At 40.7% G+C, this 15,665-nt stretch overlaps 1 protein-coding gene across 1 annotated transcript in view; it reads right to left on the reverse strand.

The window, feature by feature from the left end:
• LOC145411411 (mutS protein homolog 4-like) overlaps positions 1 to 15,665 on the reverse strand; it is a 100,911-nt gene that overhangs the window by 60,897 nt on the left and 24,349 nt on the right. The window contains exons 11-14 of the mRNA XM_080281451.1: positions 14,183 to 14,311; positions 12,540 to 12,726; positions 11,664 to 11,797; positions 9,733 to 9,836 (exon numbers count right to left, since the gene is read on the reverse strand). Of these exons, the coding sequence (XP_080137577.1) occupies positions 9,733 to 9,836; positions 11,664 to 11,797; positions 12,540 to 12,726; positions 14,183 to 14,311 (554 nt within the window). The remainder of the gene's footprint in view (positions 1 to 9,732; positions 9,837 to 11,663; positions 11,798 to 12,539; positions 12,727 to 14,182; positions 14,312 to 15,665) is intronic.

Genomic DNA, 15,665 nt, shown 5'->3' on the forward strand with positions numbered 1-15,665 from the left:
AAAAAGAGGGAGGAGAGAGAGGGATGAGGGAGTAGGAGACGGTGTTGAGGCAAAATGTGAGACACAAAAAGAAAAGAATCTATTTTTCAAGCAAAAAGGAATCAGATGTAACAGCCAATAGGGAATGGGAAGGAGGCGGGTAAATGAAGCATGACATCAGAGAGAAACAAGTCAACCACAGGTCTGGTTTGCTCAAACTGAATCTCACAGCAGTCGATTCTCCAGCCAAACACCCTGTGTAAACAGCGACTTTTTCGCATCTGGGCCGTTTTCCGTATTAGACCCGTAGAACAGTAATTTCTACTACGCTGCTTTTTTTTTTTTTTTTTCAATCATTACAAAGAGCAAACAACCACTTTCAGTTCGAATGCTATGAATGCCAAAGTATTTTCAGAATCGCACAACAACAACCCGGCTATAATAACTGGTGTCCATCTGCCCAACTGATCCCGTTTCATTAGCTCGTACCATTCCAAACATTTCTCACTAATGGCAAAAACTTAACGGATGATACACATCGCTTTCTCTTGTTGCGCACGGACATCTGGGAACAAAGTGATTCATGCTTGCTACTTATTTTATGTTAAAAAAAAAAAAGAAATCCATACGTCAAGACTACCCAATATACAACGGTCATCATTATAAATACTCCAACCCCAGCTCAACCTCACGATCCAACTCATGATTCACCACCATCTAAGCCAATGCCACTCAGTCCACTTTGTTCACCTCATTCTTTTTCACCTCCCCTTAACTGTACACACACACACACACACACACACACACACACACACACACACACACACAACATTAAAATGGAGAATACATATGGTTCCAACAAAGGGCCAAATAAAATCTACCCATTACCCACTCAGCCCAATTATACTAACACTGTCGTTCTGCATCTTCATACTGCATCAGCATACAAAACCCTCAGAATGTATGTATGTAGCGTATGCATGCATGTATGTATGCTCGTGTGTGAAAGGACGTATCAAAGGAAGATGCTGGTTACCTGGGGCCCCATTTCCCTTTCTCTACTCCTCTACGAACATAACACAGCTACAAATTAACATAAAACTAAAGGTATAACTTTCTAACAGATCATAAAATACAGTACGAGTACAAACAAAATTTCAGACAAGGTCCCTGAAAAATCACAATATAACAAACTCCCTTACTTTACCTTTACCTGCCCTACCTCTAAACATTCTGATACGAGGACGTTTATTTAATAGAACCTTCAACCTTCTAAAATCCTGAATACGCCCTTGTGTGTGTGTGTGTGTGTGTGTGTGTGTGTGTGTGTGTGTGTGTGTGTGTGTGTGTGTGTGTGTGTGTGTGTGTGTGTGTGTGTGTGTGTGTGTGTGTGTGTGAATCTACCTTGTATCCAATTTCTTTCTGAATAATTTCCTCATTTTCTTTTGTCCTTTCTTCCACCTTATTAAAAGAGAGAGAGAGAGAGAGAGAGAGAGAGAGAGAGAGAGAAGAGAAGAGATGAAGAGAGAGGGAAAGGAAGTACGAAGGCAGCAGTAAAAGTGAGACATCATAATGACGATGGACAGAAAGTGGGTGGTAGAAAGGGAAACAGAAAGGAGAAAGAGGGGTGAGAGAGAAGGTGAGAGCGTGAAGGACAAAGGATGAGGACATGAGCACAGTGAGGGAGGGTGGGAGAGCGAGAGAGGGTAAGCGAGCATGAGTAGGAGGCAAACACTAGCTATGAGGAGCGAGATAATGGAACACAAGGAGGAGATAATGGCAAAAGAAAGTGGCAGGGTAAGAAGATGCGAAATGGAGGGGTAGACAGAGAGGAGGGCAAGGGTCGGGAAGGTAATGGACAGTGAGCTGGAGGATGGAAAGACAAAGGGTGTTGGGGCAAAGAGACCAAGTTTTGGAGAGGAGGGGGGAGTGAAGGGAACAAAACGACATAAAGCAACACAGAATTCAGAAAGCAGAAGCCAATCTTTATCTTCCTCTCAATCAATATCATTACTATTATCATCACCATCATCCTATCGCACTTTCTCAAGCTAATCGAGTGAATTTGATTCATCACCATCAATACGGGGGGGATTATTATTTAATGAAAAAGAGGAGAGGAGCCAAGGTTCAGCTTTGTATGCTCTAAGTCTTGGGTTCTTTCTTTCTTTCTTTTTTTTATCTAAAAAATTATGAGGGAAGCATCCACATGAAACATCAGCAATGTGGCCTGAAGCTGGTGGTGTAGGAGCTCTGAGAAAATTTTTGGTAAATTATATGTGATGGGTGACCGCCTGGGAACACCAGATGCTGTTGGCATCCCTACGTCAAGTGGGGTTGGTGGAGGATTGGTGCTCCTCCCTGTAAAACAATTAACTCTAAGCCCTTGGCCACCCCGTTTGGGATACATGGCGTCTGGCAATGAATGAGTGAATATGTGAAAAATATTCTCCTTTCCGTATTTTCACACCCATGCTGACGAGGTGAGAACGGGGTAATGCTTTACAGTGTGTGTGTGTGTGTGTGTGTGTGTGTGTGTGTGTGTGTGTGTGTGTGTGTATTTACCAATTTGTATTTACCTATTTGTAGTATACAGGAATTGAGCAATGCTCGTGTTGTCCTGTCTCCATATCCACATTTATCAAGTCTACCTTTACACACATAAATGTTTTTCTCATGCACCACCTCTTTGTCTAAGTCGTTTCAAATATTTAAGAATATACCTAATTGTGATATACACGGAATGTACTATGCTCGTGGGTTTCCGTCGCTGTTTCTCAATAAGTCGAATTTAACTTTAAACTCGTTTAAGTTTTTAGACTGGACGATCTCTTTGTCCAGGCTATTCCATAAGTCTATACTTCTGTAAGGAAAGCTATATTTCTTGATATCCTTCAAGCAGCTTGACTTTTTCAATTTCATTCCATGTCCTCTTGTTGCTCTCTTATCCCATACAAACAGATCTTCTTTGTCAATTTTATCTACTCCCACCATGGTCCTGAACACCGCAATCATGTCTCCCCTCTTTCTCCTTTCCTCTAACGAAGGCAAATCCAGTTTTTCCAGCCTCTCTCTGTATGACAGGTCTGTCAGACTGGGGACCATCTTGGTTGCTGTTCTTTGTATTCTCTCAATCTTGTTTATATCTTTCTTTTTGTGTGGGGACCACACTACCGCTGCATATTCTAACCTGGGGCGGATCATGGCCACTATCAATTTTTTCATCATTTCCTCATCCATATAATGAAATGCTACTCTTATGTTAGTCATGAGCTTATAAGTCTCTCCAACGATCTTGTTAATGTGCTTTTCTGGTGACAAACTATCTTGGACCAGCACTCCCAAATCTTTCTCTTCTCTCCTTTTTGTGATTAATTCATTACCCAAAAAATAATTCAGTGATGGTCTCCTGCTACTTTTACCCATTTCCAATATTTTACATTTCTTTACATTAAATTTCATTTCCCACGTCCGGCTCCAATTGTGTATCCTATCCAAATCCTCCTGCAGTATTTTACAATCCTCCTCAACCTCTATCTTCCTCAAGATCTTTACATCATCAGCAAACAGACTCGCATAACTGTTCACTCCATCTACCATATCATTTACGTAAATCAGGAACATTACTGGCGCCAACACTGAGCCTTGAGGGACTCCACTTGTTACTTCCCTCCATCCAGACATCTTTTCCTTTATTACTGTCCTCATTTGTCTGTCTCTCAAAAAGTCTCTCATCCATTCCAGAAGTTTCCCCTTTAATCCTCCTATATATTCTAGTTTCCACATTAGTCTCTTATGAGGTACCTTGTCAAAGGCCTTCTCTAAGTCTAAGTACACACAATCCACCCAACCATCTCTCTCCTGTACCACATCAATCGCTCTTGAGTAAAAGCTCAACAAGTTTGAAACACATGACCTTCCACTTCTGAATCCAAACTGACATTCAGCCAAAATATTCATCTCTTCCAGATATTTTATCCATCTGTCTTTCAGGATTCTCTCACACAATTTTGTGACCATGCTGGTTAGAGACACTGGTCTATAATTCAGGGGTTCTTCCCTGTTTCCTCCCTTGTAAATTGGTACCACATTTGCCCTCTTCCATTCTTTGGCACTTTCCCCTCTTCCAGTGAGCATACAATTAAGCTGTGAATTTTATCCGCCAGTTGTTCTCTGCATTCCTTCAGTACCCAATTAGAAATTCCATCAGGTCCTGGGGCTTTCCTTACATCTTGAGTTTCCAGTAATTTATACACTTCCTGCACCTCCACTTTTATATCTTTCATCACCGGAACATTTCTAATCACTCCCTCCCTTCCACAAGCTCCTTTTCTTTAGTGAAAACTGACTGGAAACGTTTGTTCATTATTTCTGCTTGCATTGCCGCATCCTTAAAGACCTCTCCATCTACTTTCAGCTTGGTGATTCCTTCCTTTTGTTTCAGTTTGCCATTAACAAATCTATAAAACAGTTTGGGTTCATCCTTGCATTTGTCAATTATACCTTTTTCAAAATTCCTTTCTTCTTCCCTACGTATTCTTGTGTATTCGTTTCTTGTTCTTTTATATTCTTCCTTTGTTCTGTCGTTACCTCTCTTTCTCCAATTGTTCCACGCCTTATCTCTCTTTTTTTGGCTATCATACACCTTCTATTAAACCACTCCTTTTTCCTGTTTTCTTTCCCTCTTACTCTTGGTACAAATTTTTCCACTCCCAAATTATAGAGGTCTAGAAAGATATCCCACTTCCTCTGTATCTCTCGTTTCTCTGAATTTTCTCCAATCCGCATTTTCAAAAAAGTTTCTCAATCCTGTAAAATTTGCTTTGCCAAAGTTGTATCTTCCCTGTCTATGAAGCTCGTCTCTTGGCTCGACGTTTCCTATTAACATCTGGAACTCAATGACCACGTGATCACTTTTTCCCAAAGGACAGAGATATTCCAATGATTCTATTACATCGGGTTCTTTGGTGAACAGTAAATCTAACCTTGCTGGTGTGTCCTCACCTCGAAACCGTGTCTCTTCTTTGACCCAATGCGTCATCACATTATTCATTATTATATTTAATAACATAGTACCCCACGAATCCTCGCCGCCTCCCGAGTACCATTCCTCCCAGTTCACCTCTTTACAATTAAAGTCACCCACCAAAATTATATTATTGCTTTTCTCAATTATTTTTTGCAAGTAGCTAGCCATATCTGACAACATCTCATGGTATTCGTCATCCTTCCATGCTCTCGTCTTTGGGGGAACATACACTACCGCCATATCTCTCTTAACATTCTCTCCAGTTTCTAATTTCATATATATCACTTCAGCCCTGCCTTCTCCCATTTCCACAGTATCTACATTTATGTTGTTCTTCACTGCTATCATCACTCCTCCTCCCTTTTTTTCTTTTCTGTCTTTTTCTCCACAGTTTGTATTTACCATCTCCCAAATGAACATCAATATCTTCTCTTAATTTGGTCTCTACAAAGCACATGACATCAGGTTCATGTTCTCTCAAGAAATCATTAATTTCAATCCTTGTCGATATGAAACCATCAACATTAGTATATATCACCTTCAAATTATTTTTGACATTATTAATACCCTCTTCTCTCCTACTCTCTGTCCGTACCACTTCCTCAACTTCTGATCTTTCACAACCATCCCCCCTAGTTTCCTTCACTTCTATTTCCTTAAATACCATTTCCTTACTTTCATATCCAATACTCTCCAAAAAAAGTATTACGTTCTTCCTCTGTCCTCTTATCATTTTTTTCCTTTACTTCTTCCTTTAATGATTTTAAAACTTCTCTTTCTTCTTCATTCAGATCTTTTCTTATTATAATATTTTCCATCCCCGCCTCTTTGCTTAATTTCCAGGTCACTTTAAGTATCTCATTTATTACACTTTCTGATGTAAACTTGACTCTCATTGGTCTTGTTTCCCCTTTCTTATAAGGCCCTATCCTCCTTACTTCCTCAATTTCTTTTACCCACTTGTCTCCTTCGGGGTCAATCTTGCCTAATATTCCTCTCACCATGTTCGTGTCTCTCTCGAGTCTTGCGAACCTAACCTTTTCTTCCTCTTCCCTGTTTCCCAATACTACCACACATCTGTTCCTTTCTACAGTTTCTCTCACTATTTTCTCTTTTTTCTTCAGTATTTTCACTACATTTTCTTCCATTTCTTTCTTGTTCATTTCCCTTTCTTCCTGGATGATCTCTCTTAAGCTGACCACTTCTTTCTGTTCTTCTTCTACGTGTGCCTACTTTGCCTTGTGTTCTTCTAGTACATTACTCACCTTCTCCGTTTTATTAGTACTCTCTTCAAGTTTCCTCCTCAGTTCAACATTTTCCCTCTTCAAATTCTTAATCTCTTCATTGGCTGTTTCGTTGGACTGGATTAGACTCTGTATGGTGGTTTCCGTATTTCCTGACACATCCTTTATCACTAGATTCTCTACTTTTTTTTCGAGTTCACTAATCCTCATAATTAATGTTTTCACCAGGTCCATGACATTAGTATTAGCATCAAATCCTTGAAATTCCATTCCCTCATTGTTTACATTTTCGGCCATCTTTAACGTACCGGTAAAGTACCTAAACAGCTGTTACCAAATAAGCCACAAACATTCATGTATACTATTGCCAACAAATCTTTACATTTTTGGTAGTCTACCAACTTTCATTATTTTAAATTTAAAGAAAGACCCTAGGAGACAGGACAGACAAAATTCCTGAAACTACTCAAGGTTAGGAGCGATGCCTGGGACGACCTCTCTCTCCGGCTGCTCGTGTGTGTGTGTGTGAAGTAAAAAAGTTTTAAATCTGATTTTAACAATATCAATTGAATGGGTTAAAGGTCTACTCACGAGTTGGCCTTTTATTTAACAGCTTAAAGGTCACGGTTATGGGACAAGGTCAAAGTTTTATCCGGCAATGTCAACTGAAGCACTCTTCATCCCATTTTGTGCAAAGTTGGAGGAAAGGCTGAGAGCGAAACAAAAACAAAATTTTATTTTGAGAACAATCAGTCAAAGGTCAAGGTCATGGGGAATGGCAGAAGCTCACCTCACATACAGTCGTCCCTCCTAAAACATGGATAATATAGATTGACAACATGCCGTGCTATACTTTTCCGTGTTTTACGTTCTGTATGTTTCCATTTTAAAGGGCTAACCTAGACTGGACTTTTCCAAAGTCACCCTTTTCACCCCAAATCCCACCCAAATCCTCTAAAAAACACCCTACTGACATTCACTCTGGTATTCATACACAGGAAATTATTAAAAAACATAACGGTTCCTAGACATTAGTAAAAAAAGTTTAGGTCACTAACCTGACTCGCTCTGCTGGCCACACTCACTGTCCACAGTGCCCCCAGACCCCATTCTCTGTAGTCACTGTCCACCAAAAAATAGTGGAGGACGCCCCCAGCAGCCAATGGGGGTACATATGGATGTGACGTCACACGACCAATCACAGTGCACCACTCACCTGATGTCAACACGTGCAACATTTGACTTTCAGGGGGCCGTCTGAGTTTCAACGCCCAACAACTCGCCGCTGTATATCTGTTTGTGACCACGGTACACATTTTTTGGTCATACTATGGGTGACTGCATCAGTATGGATCCGTGTCATATGATACCACGTGATACGAGGGATGACTATCAGCATGTGAATAAAATAACTGAAACTGTTCTGAGCTGATTTATACCAAACTTGGTGGAAGAAATGAGGATCAGACAAATGGGGTTATTGTCAGCAGTAGGTCAATGGTCATGGACACATGGCACAGTCACATAAACAGTTTTTATCCAATTCAATCTAGACTTAATGCAGTCCAGACTTTGTGGAACAGTTCAAGGAATGGCAGTAATAATGGAATTTGATTTTGAGAGCAATCATTCGAAGGTCAAGGTCACAGGGAAAAGTCAAAGGTTAAGGAAAACAGGCACGGTCACTTGAAGTAGTTTTGATCCAATTTAGACTAAACTTGAGGGTAAGGCAAGAACACTGGGCTCTGATTTTAAGAACAGTCAGTGAACGGTCAAGATCTCAGAGAAGGGTCAAAGTTTGACCCACATGTTTCTGTATGTGAACAAACTGACTAAAAAAGTTTTGACAAGATTTAGCCAACCATGATGGACAGGCTGAGGGTCAACCAAGAGGTAGACCTACTGTTTGGGGAAACAACAGATCAAAGATCAAGATCACTTGGCAAGATCAATGTAAAATTTTGTTCTGTTCAGACCACACTCTGTAAAGGTTTATGGTATGCACATAACAATGATGAAGAGATTCACTTTAAAGAACACCAGTTATTCATCAAAGGTTAAGATCACAGACCAAGGCCAAATGCTGAGTGTATGATTCAGCTTTGATTCAACATTAATTGGTATGTATGCTTGGATCCTACTACCATAAGCTAGATCAAAGCAATGGGCAATCTCATCATCTGACTTACCAATGTTATGGATCATAATACTTAGACTGGTGAATCACTTCAAGGCCTCTACATCCCCACAACATGCACAAACACTCTGTACTGCATCATCCAACAAGCTATCAAATGCCTGGACCTTGGTCTTGGTCCAGGAAACCTTTAGTCCCAGGGATTTTGCATTTTCAAGAAGTGCCTCAAGAGCACTTAGGGGTGCCTCCAGTGACTGTTACAATGACTGAATCATCAGCAAAGTCACAATAAGCAACCACAAAACTGCCAATTGATTACTCAACAGAGACTCCAACTCAAGAGCTCAATTCAACACCTAATCCAAGCACATGTTGAAAGTGAGAGGACAAGGACACATCTCCGCCTTACTTCAGAATTTGCTTAAATGAAAGCAGATGTTCTGCTTCCAAACCTAACAGCATTCTCATTATCATATTACAGACTAGCTACAAGAGAGATAATCCTTGCAGGGAGCTCACAGTCACAAAAATTCCCACAGTACATCCTAATTTACTGAATGAAATACCTTCTTGAGATCAATATAGGATGCAAGCATTACCTTCCAATACTCACATCCATATTCCACAAGAACTCTTCCAGATCCATAAATGTTATAAATACCTTATAGTCCTTCTCCCAAGCTTTTGATCTTACCGAGTGTACATACCACTTCTATAACCACTAACTAGGCATTCTAATAGAGTATATTACTAACCTTCTCCGTTATTCTTCCATACTTCCCTATGTGTCAACATGTGGGATGGTGGAGGGTTAGTGCCCCTCCCCATAAGGTAATTAACTCAAAGACAAATGGCAACCCCTTATGGGATTATGGTGTCTGGCTATAGATAGATTATTCTTCCATATACTATTCCAACTTCACTCAAAAATGAGGCTCTTAAATTTACACTATTTCAAGATACAGATCAACGAAAGAAATTGAAGTTGCAGTTGCTTCTTCATCCATGCAAAGATGTTGTATACCAGTTTGTAGCATAAGTGTTGGGTAGTTGGGCATAATATCTCTACATAAATTTGATGAGGGAAGGCTTTCTCTTGTTTCCACCCCTTAACTATTCATACCACCTTGAACTACGAGATAGTAGCCATGATATCTATTAGAAGGCTTGAAGTTAGTGTGGATGAATCTTCATACCATACTAGGACTGAACACATCAGGTAGTTAGCACAAAATCCACTGCAATGAGCATCAGAAGCAAAATAAGATTAGTCTCTGCATTTGCAAGGGTATATATATGAAATGGTATTTTGTCCGGATCTTACATGACCTCTGCATACTTACACATTGCTCATAATCAGAATTTCTCGAAGAGTGTCTCGAGAGCGTTGGTCCAACTGGTACAAGTGCTCAGTAGTGCAGGTGATGCAACCTCGCCCTCGCTGAACCTGTGCATACAGACAAAACTTAAGTGATATCAAATTGTGATCCTTCCATCCATCCACCATCAAACTGTGATACAGAATGCAAAAACAAGCCTTAAATTGTCAGCTCTGGCTATGATAAAATCTTACTAAACCTAGACCAATTCTGAAATCTTAACTCCTATGACTTCACCTAATTCTCTCCACCCCCTATACCCTGATTCAATTGCCACTACCATGCCCCTCTGATGGGAAAAATATGACACATATAAATATTCAGTAAACAACAATTCCCAGCTTTAATAAAGACCATGTACAGTAGAAACAGCAAAAGCATGTGGTCCAGTGTACTGAAATCTTGTTTCACAGAATATAATGCTATATTTAACCACCACCAGAAACAGACAGGACAATCACTCACAGAGCATCTAGGCCTACAAAATCCTCGCTTCACCTCACATGCAAAGGTATCAACACAGCTTTTTTCTGGTGTACTTCATATACACCTGTGAAATGGTTATTCTGTCCACAATGATGGAAAAATTGGGGTGCAACACTTATCTAACATACTGTATACAGTGTATCTTAAATATACTTTATTAACAAAATTCAAAGTAAAGTTAATGACATCAAACCAAATTGCTTCACAGAATACAAAATGTAAAAGCATGCATGTGTCAAAGTGTCAGAAAGTGTGTGAGTGAGACAGTATGACAGTGATGCAGCCTGGCACTGTGATGCATCAAGCCCTGCATGCTGCTGGAGACACTAAACCTTCCACCGTGAGAACTGGGATGTGGCTACAATAACAAACACATTCACAACAGCTCTCCCAGCTTTGCAAGAGCTGCCAGACAGTCTAATACCAGTTAGAACTGCACAGTCATTTACAAAGCATTGTACCATCAATTCCACTGATATACAGTACAATACTGTGCTGTATTGCATTCTTGCTACAGTCAAATTATTTTTATATCAGTTTCATCCTCTACAAAGTAGGAGGATATATTCATCTCCTTTTGGGCACATGTTCAAAAGTAAATTGAGGAGAGCTGTAAAGATTAAATCTACAAGCTTTACAGTTATCAGCTGGTAGACAAAGGGCAGTTCACGAAGTACAGTACCATCCATCCATCCATCATCCAATCCTACATTGCCCCATGAGGAGCGTAGGAGCCCGGGGCTAGGCAGTTGGTCCCAACATTTAAGATAAGAGTGACCAGCCTCACTCATCCCTGAGTGGCATTACATGAGCAATCAACCCCAACCATCCCTTGGATATAAACCTTCACCGGCTCAATCCGATTGTAGTGCAATAATTACCCACTAAACCACCAGGCGCAAAAATTTGGTTATATGGTTACCACCCAGCGTAGTAAATGGTTTCCTGGTGCACAGGAAACATCCCTGCTAAATCACATGTGCAGTAAATACAAGCAGTACATGGCTAGACACTGATGCAGCAATCATTTTCTGTAACCCTCTGCCATCCAGCAGGTGGAGTTCACCCTCTTTTGGGTATTTCTAAAAAAAAAAAATACAGATAAGAAATGATTAAAGGAGACCTCTTGAAGTAAAAGATTTAAATACATAAATTATACTCTGTCCAACTTACCCGGCTTAAAACTGCTATCTCCCCATTTTCAGTACCATGCTGTAACAAGTGATTAACACAAAAACATGGTGCCAACAGAAAAGAACAAAGAAATGCAATGGAACTGATGTAGTGCTGTAGAATTTTCATATTCAGACAGTGAACTATGGAAATTTTAAAAAACTGCACGAAGGTGGAAAACTCTACTAAGTTAAGACGAACAAACTATACAACCAACATCCAAGCCCATTCCTAACCTGGATAAAAGGGTGTCCCAGGCGAGGGGCAGGGGTGCGCTTGGGGATGGGGATGGTGATGTGGAAGCCTCGTGCTGCATTGTGACCAACTCTAACACACACAGCATGTTCACGACCCACGGCATCAACATACTCTGGGGAGAAATATGGAAAAATGTGTGACTCAAGCATGAACTCATATGAACAGTAACTTCTCATTTAACAAACTTAGACCCAACACCCCTTGTGACAGAGTGACCCCAAAAGGGCAAGGTACCAACAAAACACACATTTTACATACAGTTCATAGATCTATAGGCAGAGAGATGTGCGGATGAACAGAATGATAGAGATTCATGGCCAGACAGACAGACATACGGGTAAATAAACAGAAAAACAATATAGTACAGTACAGTACTGGTGTTCCTACTACTGATGGATAAATCCTGAAGACATGCAGAAAGAACTATCAAGAATGGTTCTTTACTCATTACGGAACCATGCTGTAACATTTATGAGCATTCACTGTAACTCCACCTACCAGTATATCACTCATCTTGTTGATTATGCTTCCACTCTAATTTGATCGAGTGTCCAGTCTTCTGTTTTAGTTTCCTAGTTACATTATCATCATCATCATACTATATTTTTTATTCCTACTAAATGATGAGGTATAATAGGATCCAGATAACAAAGAAAATAAAAATATGAAAGTGGAAAATCTATCAAACACATGCCAAATGAAACAGATCAAACACTCATTCACCTACCATGAATCAAGCTCTTGGAATCCAACCCTGGCAGCACCCTACATGACTAACCATTTTCACATACTTTGACTAGTATTTTTCTATACTGATGCATTTTACATAACCAGACAGTTAACTTTACACTAACCAGTAATGTCATCGATGATCTCTGAATAAATTTTGCGTGCCACATCAAGGAGGCCATTGACTGAGCTCTTGATAGCATAGCAGCGTAGGGTCCTCATGGCCGCAGCTCCCTTTACTAGTCGAGCATCCTCATGTAGAACTCCACGTAGTACCTCAAGAAGTTCATTCAGCACTGGGCTGGAGACAGTCTAAACACAGAAGGGAGGATAATGAAGTAGATGTGTGCAGGACTCTATACAATCTACATTTATTTTTCAGGTCCATTTTAGTTAATTCTGATCCAGTCAGGTTAATTTTGAACAATTAAGGACTGACTAGGCTCATTCAGGCTTATTAACACCATGGCTCCATGAATATGGATGATATCCTTTTGATTCTGCTCTTGTAGCTAGCAGATGATTCTATTCAACTTAAAACAGCCTTGTGCACTTACAGGTTTATCAGTGCCAATACTAACCCCACCAGTATAAAATGTCTATCCTAAGCTGAAAGGGATTATCAAAAAAGGACAAGAATATATGAAAATAATGTCTCTGGGCTCAAAGAGTTAAGGCCACTTCATGTCCAATTAGACCCATCACATTCAATTTGGTAGTCAGGTGATTTCTGGTAAGCTTAGTGCATATCATCTCCAACTACTGTAGGCATATTACATAACTTTCAGTCTGTTTAGATCCTTCACATACTTTCACATGGCAGTAAATGGTGGCACCAATCTTCCACTCAATTGCTGTAATGCTATTTCTTTCTTCACATTTATCAATCTATATCTGTGGCTGTCCTCCTCTCTTCCTACTGCTTCCTTTCCCTTCTGTCACTTTGTATTATTCTTCTTTCAACTTCAGGTGACTCTACACTGAGCAAAACCCCTAATGGTTTTCCGTAACCCAAGAAACCATTTACTGTATAATACTGGATGGTAACCAGGTAACCAGACAACAGAGTGATGTGGCACCTACTATGATGTCCTTGTTAACTGGGTGGAGAGAGGGAAATGCAGCATCCATCCAAAAATCAAACCTCCACATTTTCCCCTACACCTCATTGTGGCAAGGAACTGTCAAGCACAAGAGAACATCAACTCACTGCACAAGATGGCCATGTAGAGACAGTTGCTTGCCTGCAGTTGATGGGTATGCTCAGCCAGACAGACTGGAGTTGATCAAAAACTCACTCAGATCAGTTCAGAGCTAGTTAGCTCCAGTAAGTGGTTAAGCATGACCTGGCAGGTATACTCCAAGAGCGCAAGTGTTATATGAGAGCTGGTATTGGCACTGGAAAGTTAGCTGGTGAGGTGGGGGAAAAGGAAGGAGGGGTGGAATAGGGAGGAATGGGCAGGAAGGGATGGGATGTTATGGCACAACAGAGGTTACACACCAAGTGAAGATGGATGTTGAAGATTGGCTGGGGTGAAATTGTATGGTGATTATTTATGCTAAAGCTTTCTACAAACAAAACAAAAACAACAACAAAATTATTAGGAATAAAAAATTAAGTGTATGCCACTCTCACACATCTGGCATCTCAATGACAAATAAAAACTTGGATTCTTAAGTGTTTTCGATCTTCAAGCTCTGGATTCTGAACTTAACTGTATAACAACATCAGACAAGCCATGCTCATTAAAACTGTGTAGTTGCCTACCTCCCTTACTGAGGCCAAGAGAGGATCAGTGGCAGACTCTAATGCCTTGGCTAGGGGTTCCAACAGTTCTAGGGTGTTCTTCAGTGCAATTACATAATTGAGGCGCATCTCGCAACGCTGTTCTGTGTCCTGAAAACAGAACTGAAGTTCAGTGAATGGTCACTACATATCCCCAATCCAATACCATGCAGTTCATATTTACAATAGTAACTACACTGTGCCCTGACAGGAAAATAATCATCAGGCAAACAAGTGGAAACTACCATATCTTCAATGATTCCCAGGGTTGGATTTACCAATAGGCCAAGTAGGCCATTGGCCTAGGGCCCACCAGTATCTGGGGGCCCACTGAAACTAAGCTGTTGCACAGTGTGCCATAGGATAACCTTGTTTCAAGTGAACACCGAGTATTCCATTATACTGTATATTATATTCACAACCATAAGGGCCCCTGTGCAATAAGAATAGGGCCTGGAGTATAGGGCCCCCTGTATAAATTTGGGGGCCCACTGATGAGTTTGGCCTGAGGCCAACAAGTAGATAAATCTAGCCCTAATGATTCACATACCCTACCAATCACTTAGTTTTATTATTTTTCATTAGCTGATTATGTCCTGGTGATGGGAATCTTAGAACTAAAGAATCATTCAAAATTTTATTCCTTATTTGCAATTCAGAATTTAATTAAACCCTACAGATGACTGGAACATACCCATCAAACATTTTTGAGTGCTGCTGCATCTACAAAATACAGTACTGTAATCAATATTTCTGTTGAATGACTGACAATCATCCGTAAGAATAACTATACAATTCGTTTTCGTTTTTCGTTTTCGTTTTTTAAAGGCTCCAACATGCTTGCATGTGTCGGCCTTGGTCACCTAATGGCGGCTCTCCATGCTGCACGATCCATTGCAGCCTCCCTGTTCAGTCCCTTAACCCTAAGGTCACACTTAATGACCTCGTCCCATGTCTTTCTCGGTCTACCCCTCATAACCCCACCCCCAATATTAACACTTCTCACCTTCCTCACCCAACTATCATCCCCCATCCTCTCCACATGTCCAAACCACCTCAATCTACCTCTCCTCATCACAACACCAATACACTCCAGTCCCATCCTACCTCTCAACTCTTCCATTGTAAACCCAGCCCCTCCAGGCCTTGGACGCAGGGACACACTGCACATCCACCTAATCATTGTCATTTCTGTACGTCTGAGCTGGCGAATTTCTTCCTCCTTCACTGCCCAGGTCTCACTGCCATACAGCATTACACTCCTAACACACGCTGCATACAAAGACCCCTTAGCACGTAGGGAGAGCCCCCTCAATGTCAGGAGAGGCAAGTGCTCCCTGAACTTCTTCCAACCACTTCTCACCCTAGCCACAGAGCTAGCTCCAGCCCCACCTCCAGCACACAACATGTCTCCTAAATAACAAAACTCTTCCACACACTCAAAAGATTCACCAGCAAGTTCAAT

Source organism: Coenobita brevimanus, chromosome 89 (genome assembly GCF_032717465.1).
Source record: "Coenobita brevimanus isolate Jiangsu-jjx chromosome 89, ASM3271746v2, whole genome shotgun sequence".
In the NCBI taxonomy this organism is placed as follows: domain Eukaryota; kingdom Metazoa; phylum Arthropoda; class Malacostraca; order Decapoda; family Coenobitidae; genus Coenobita; species Coenobita brevimanus.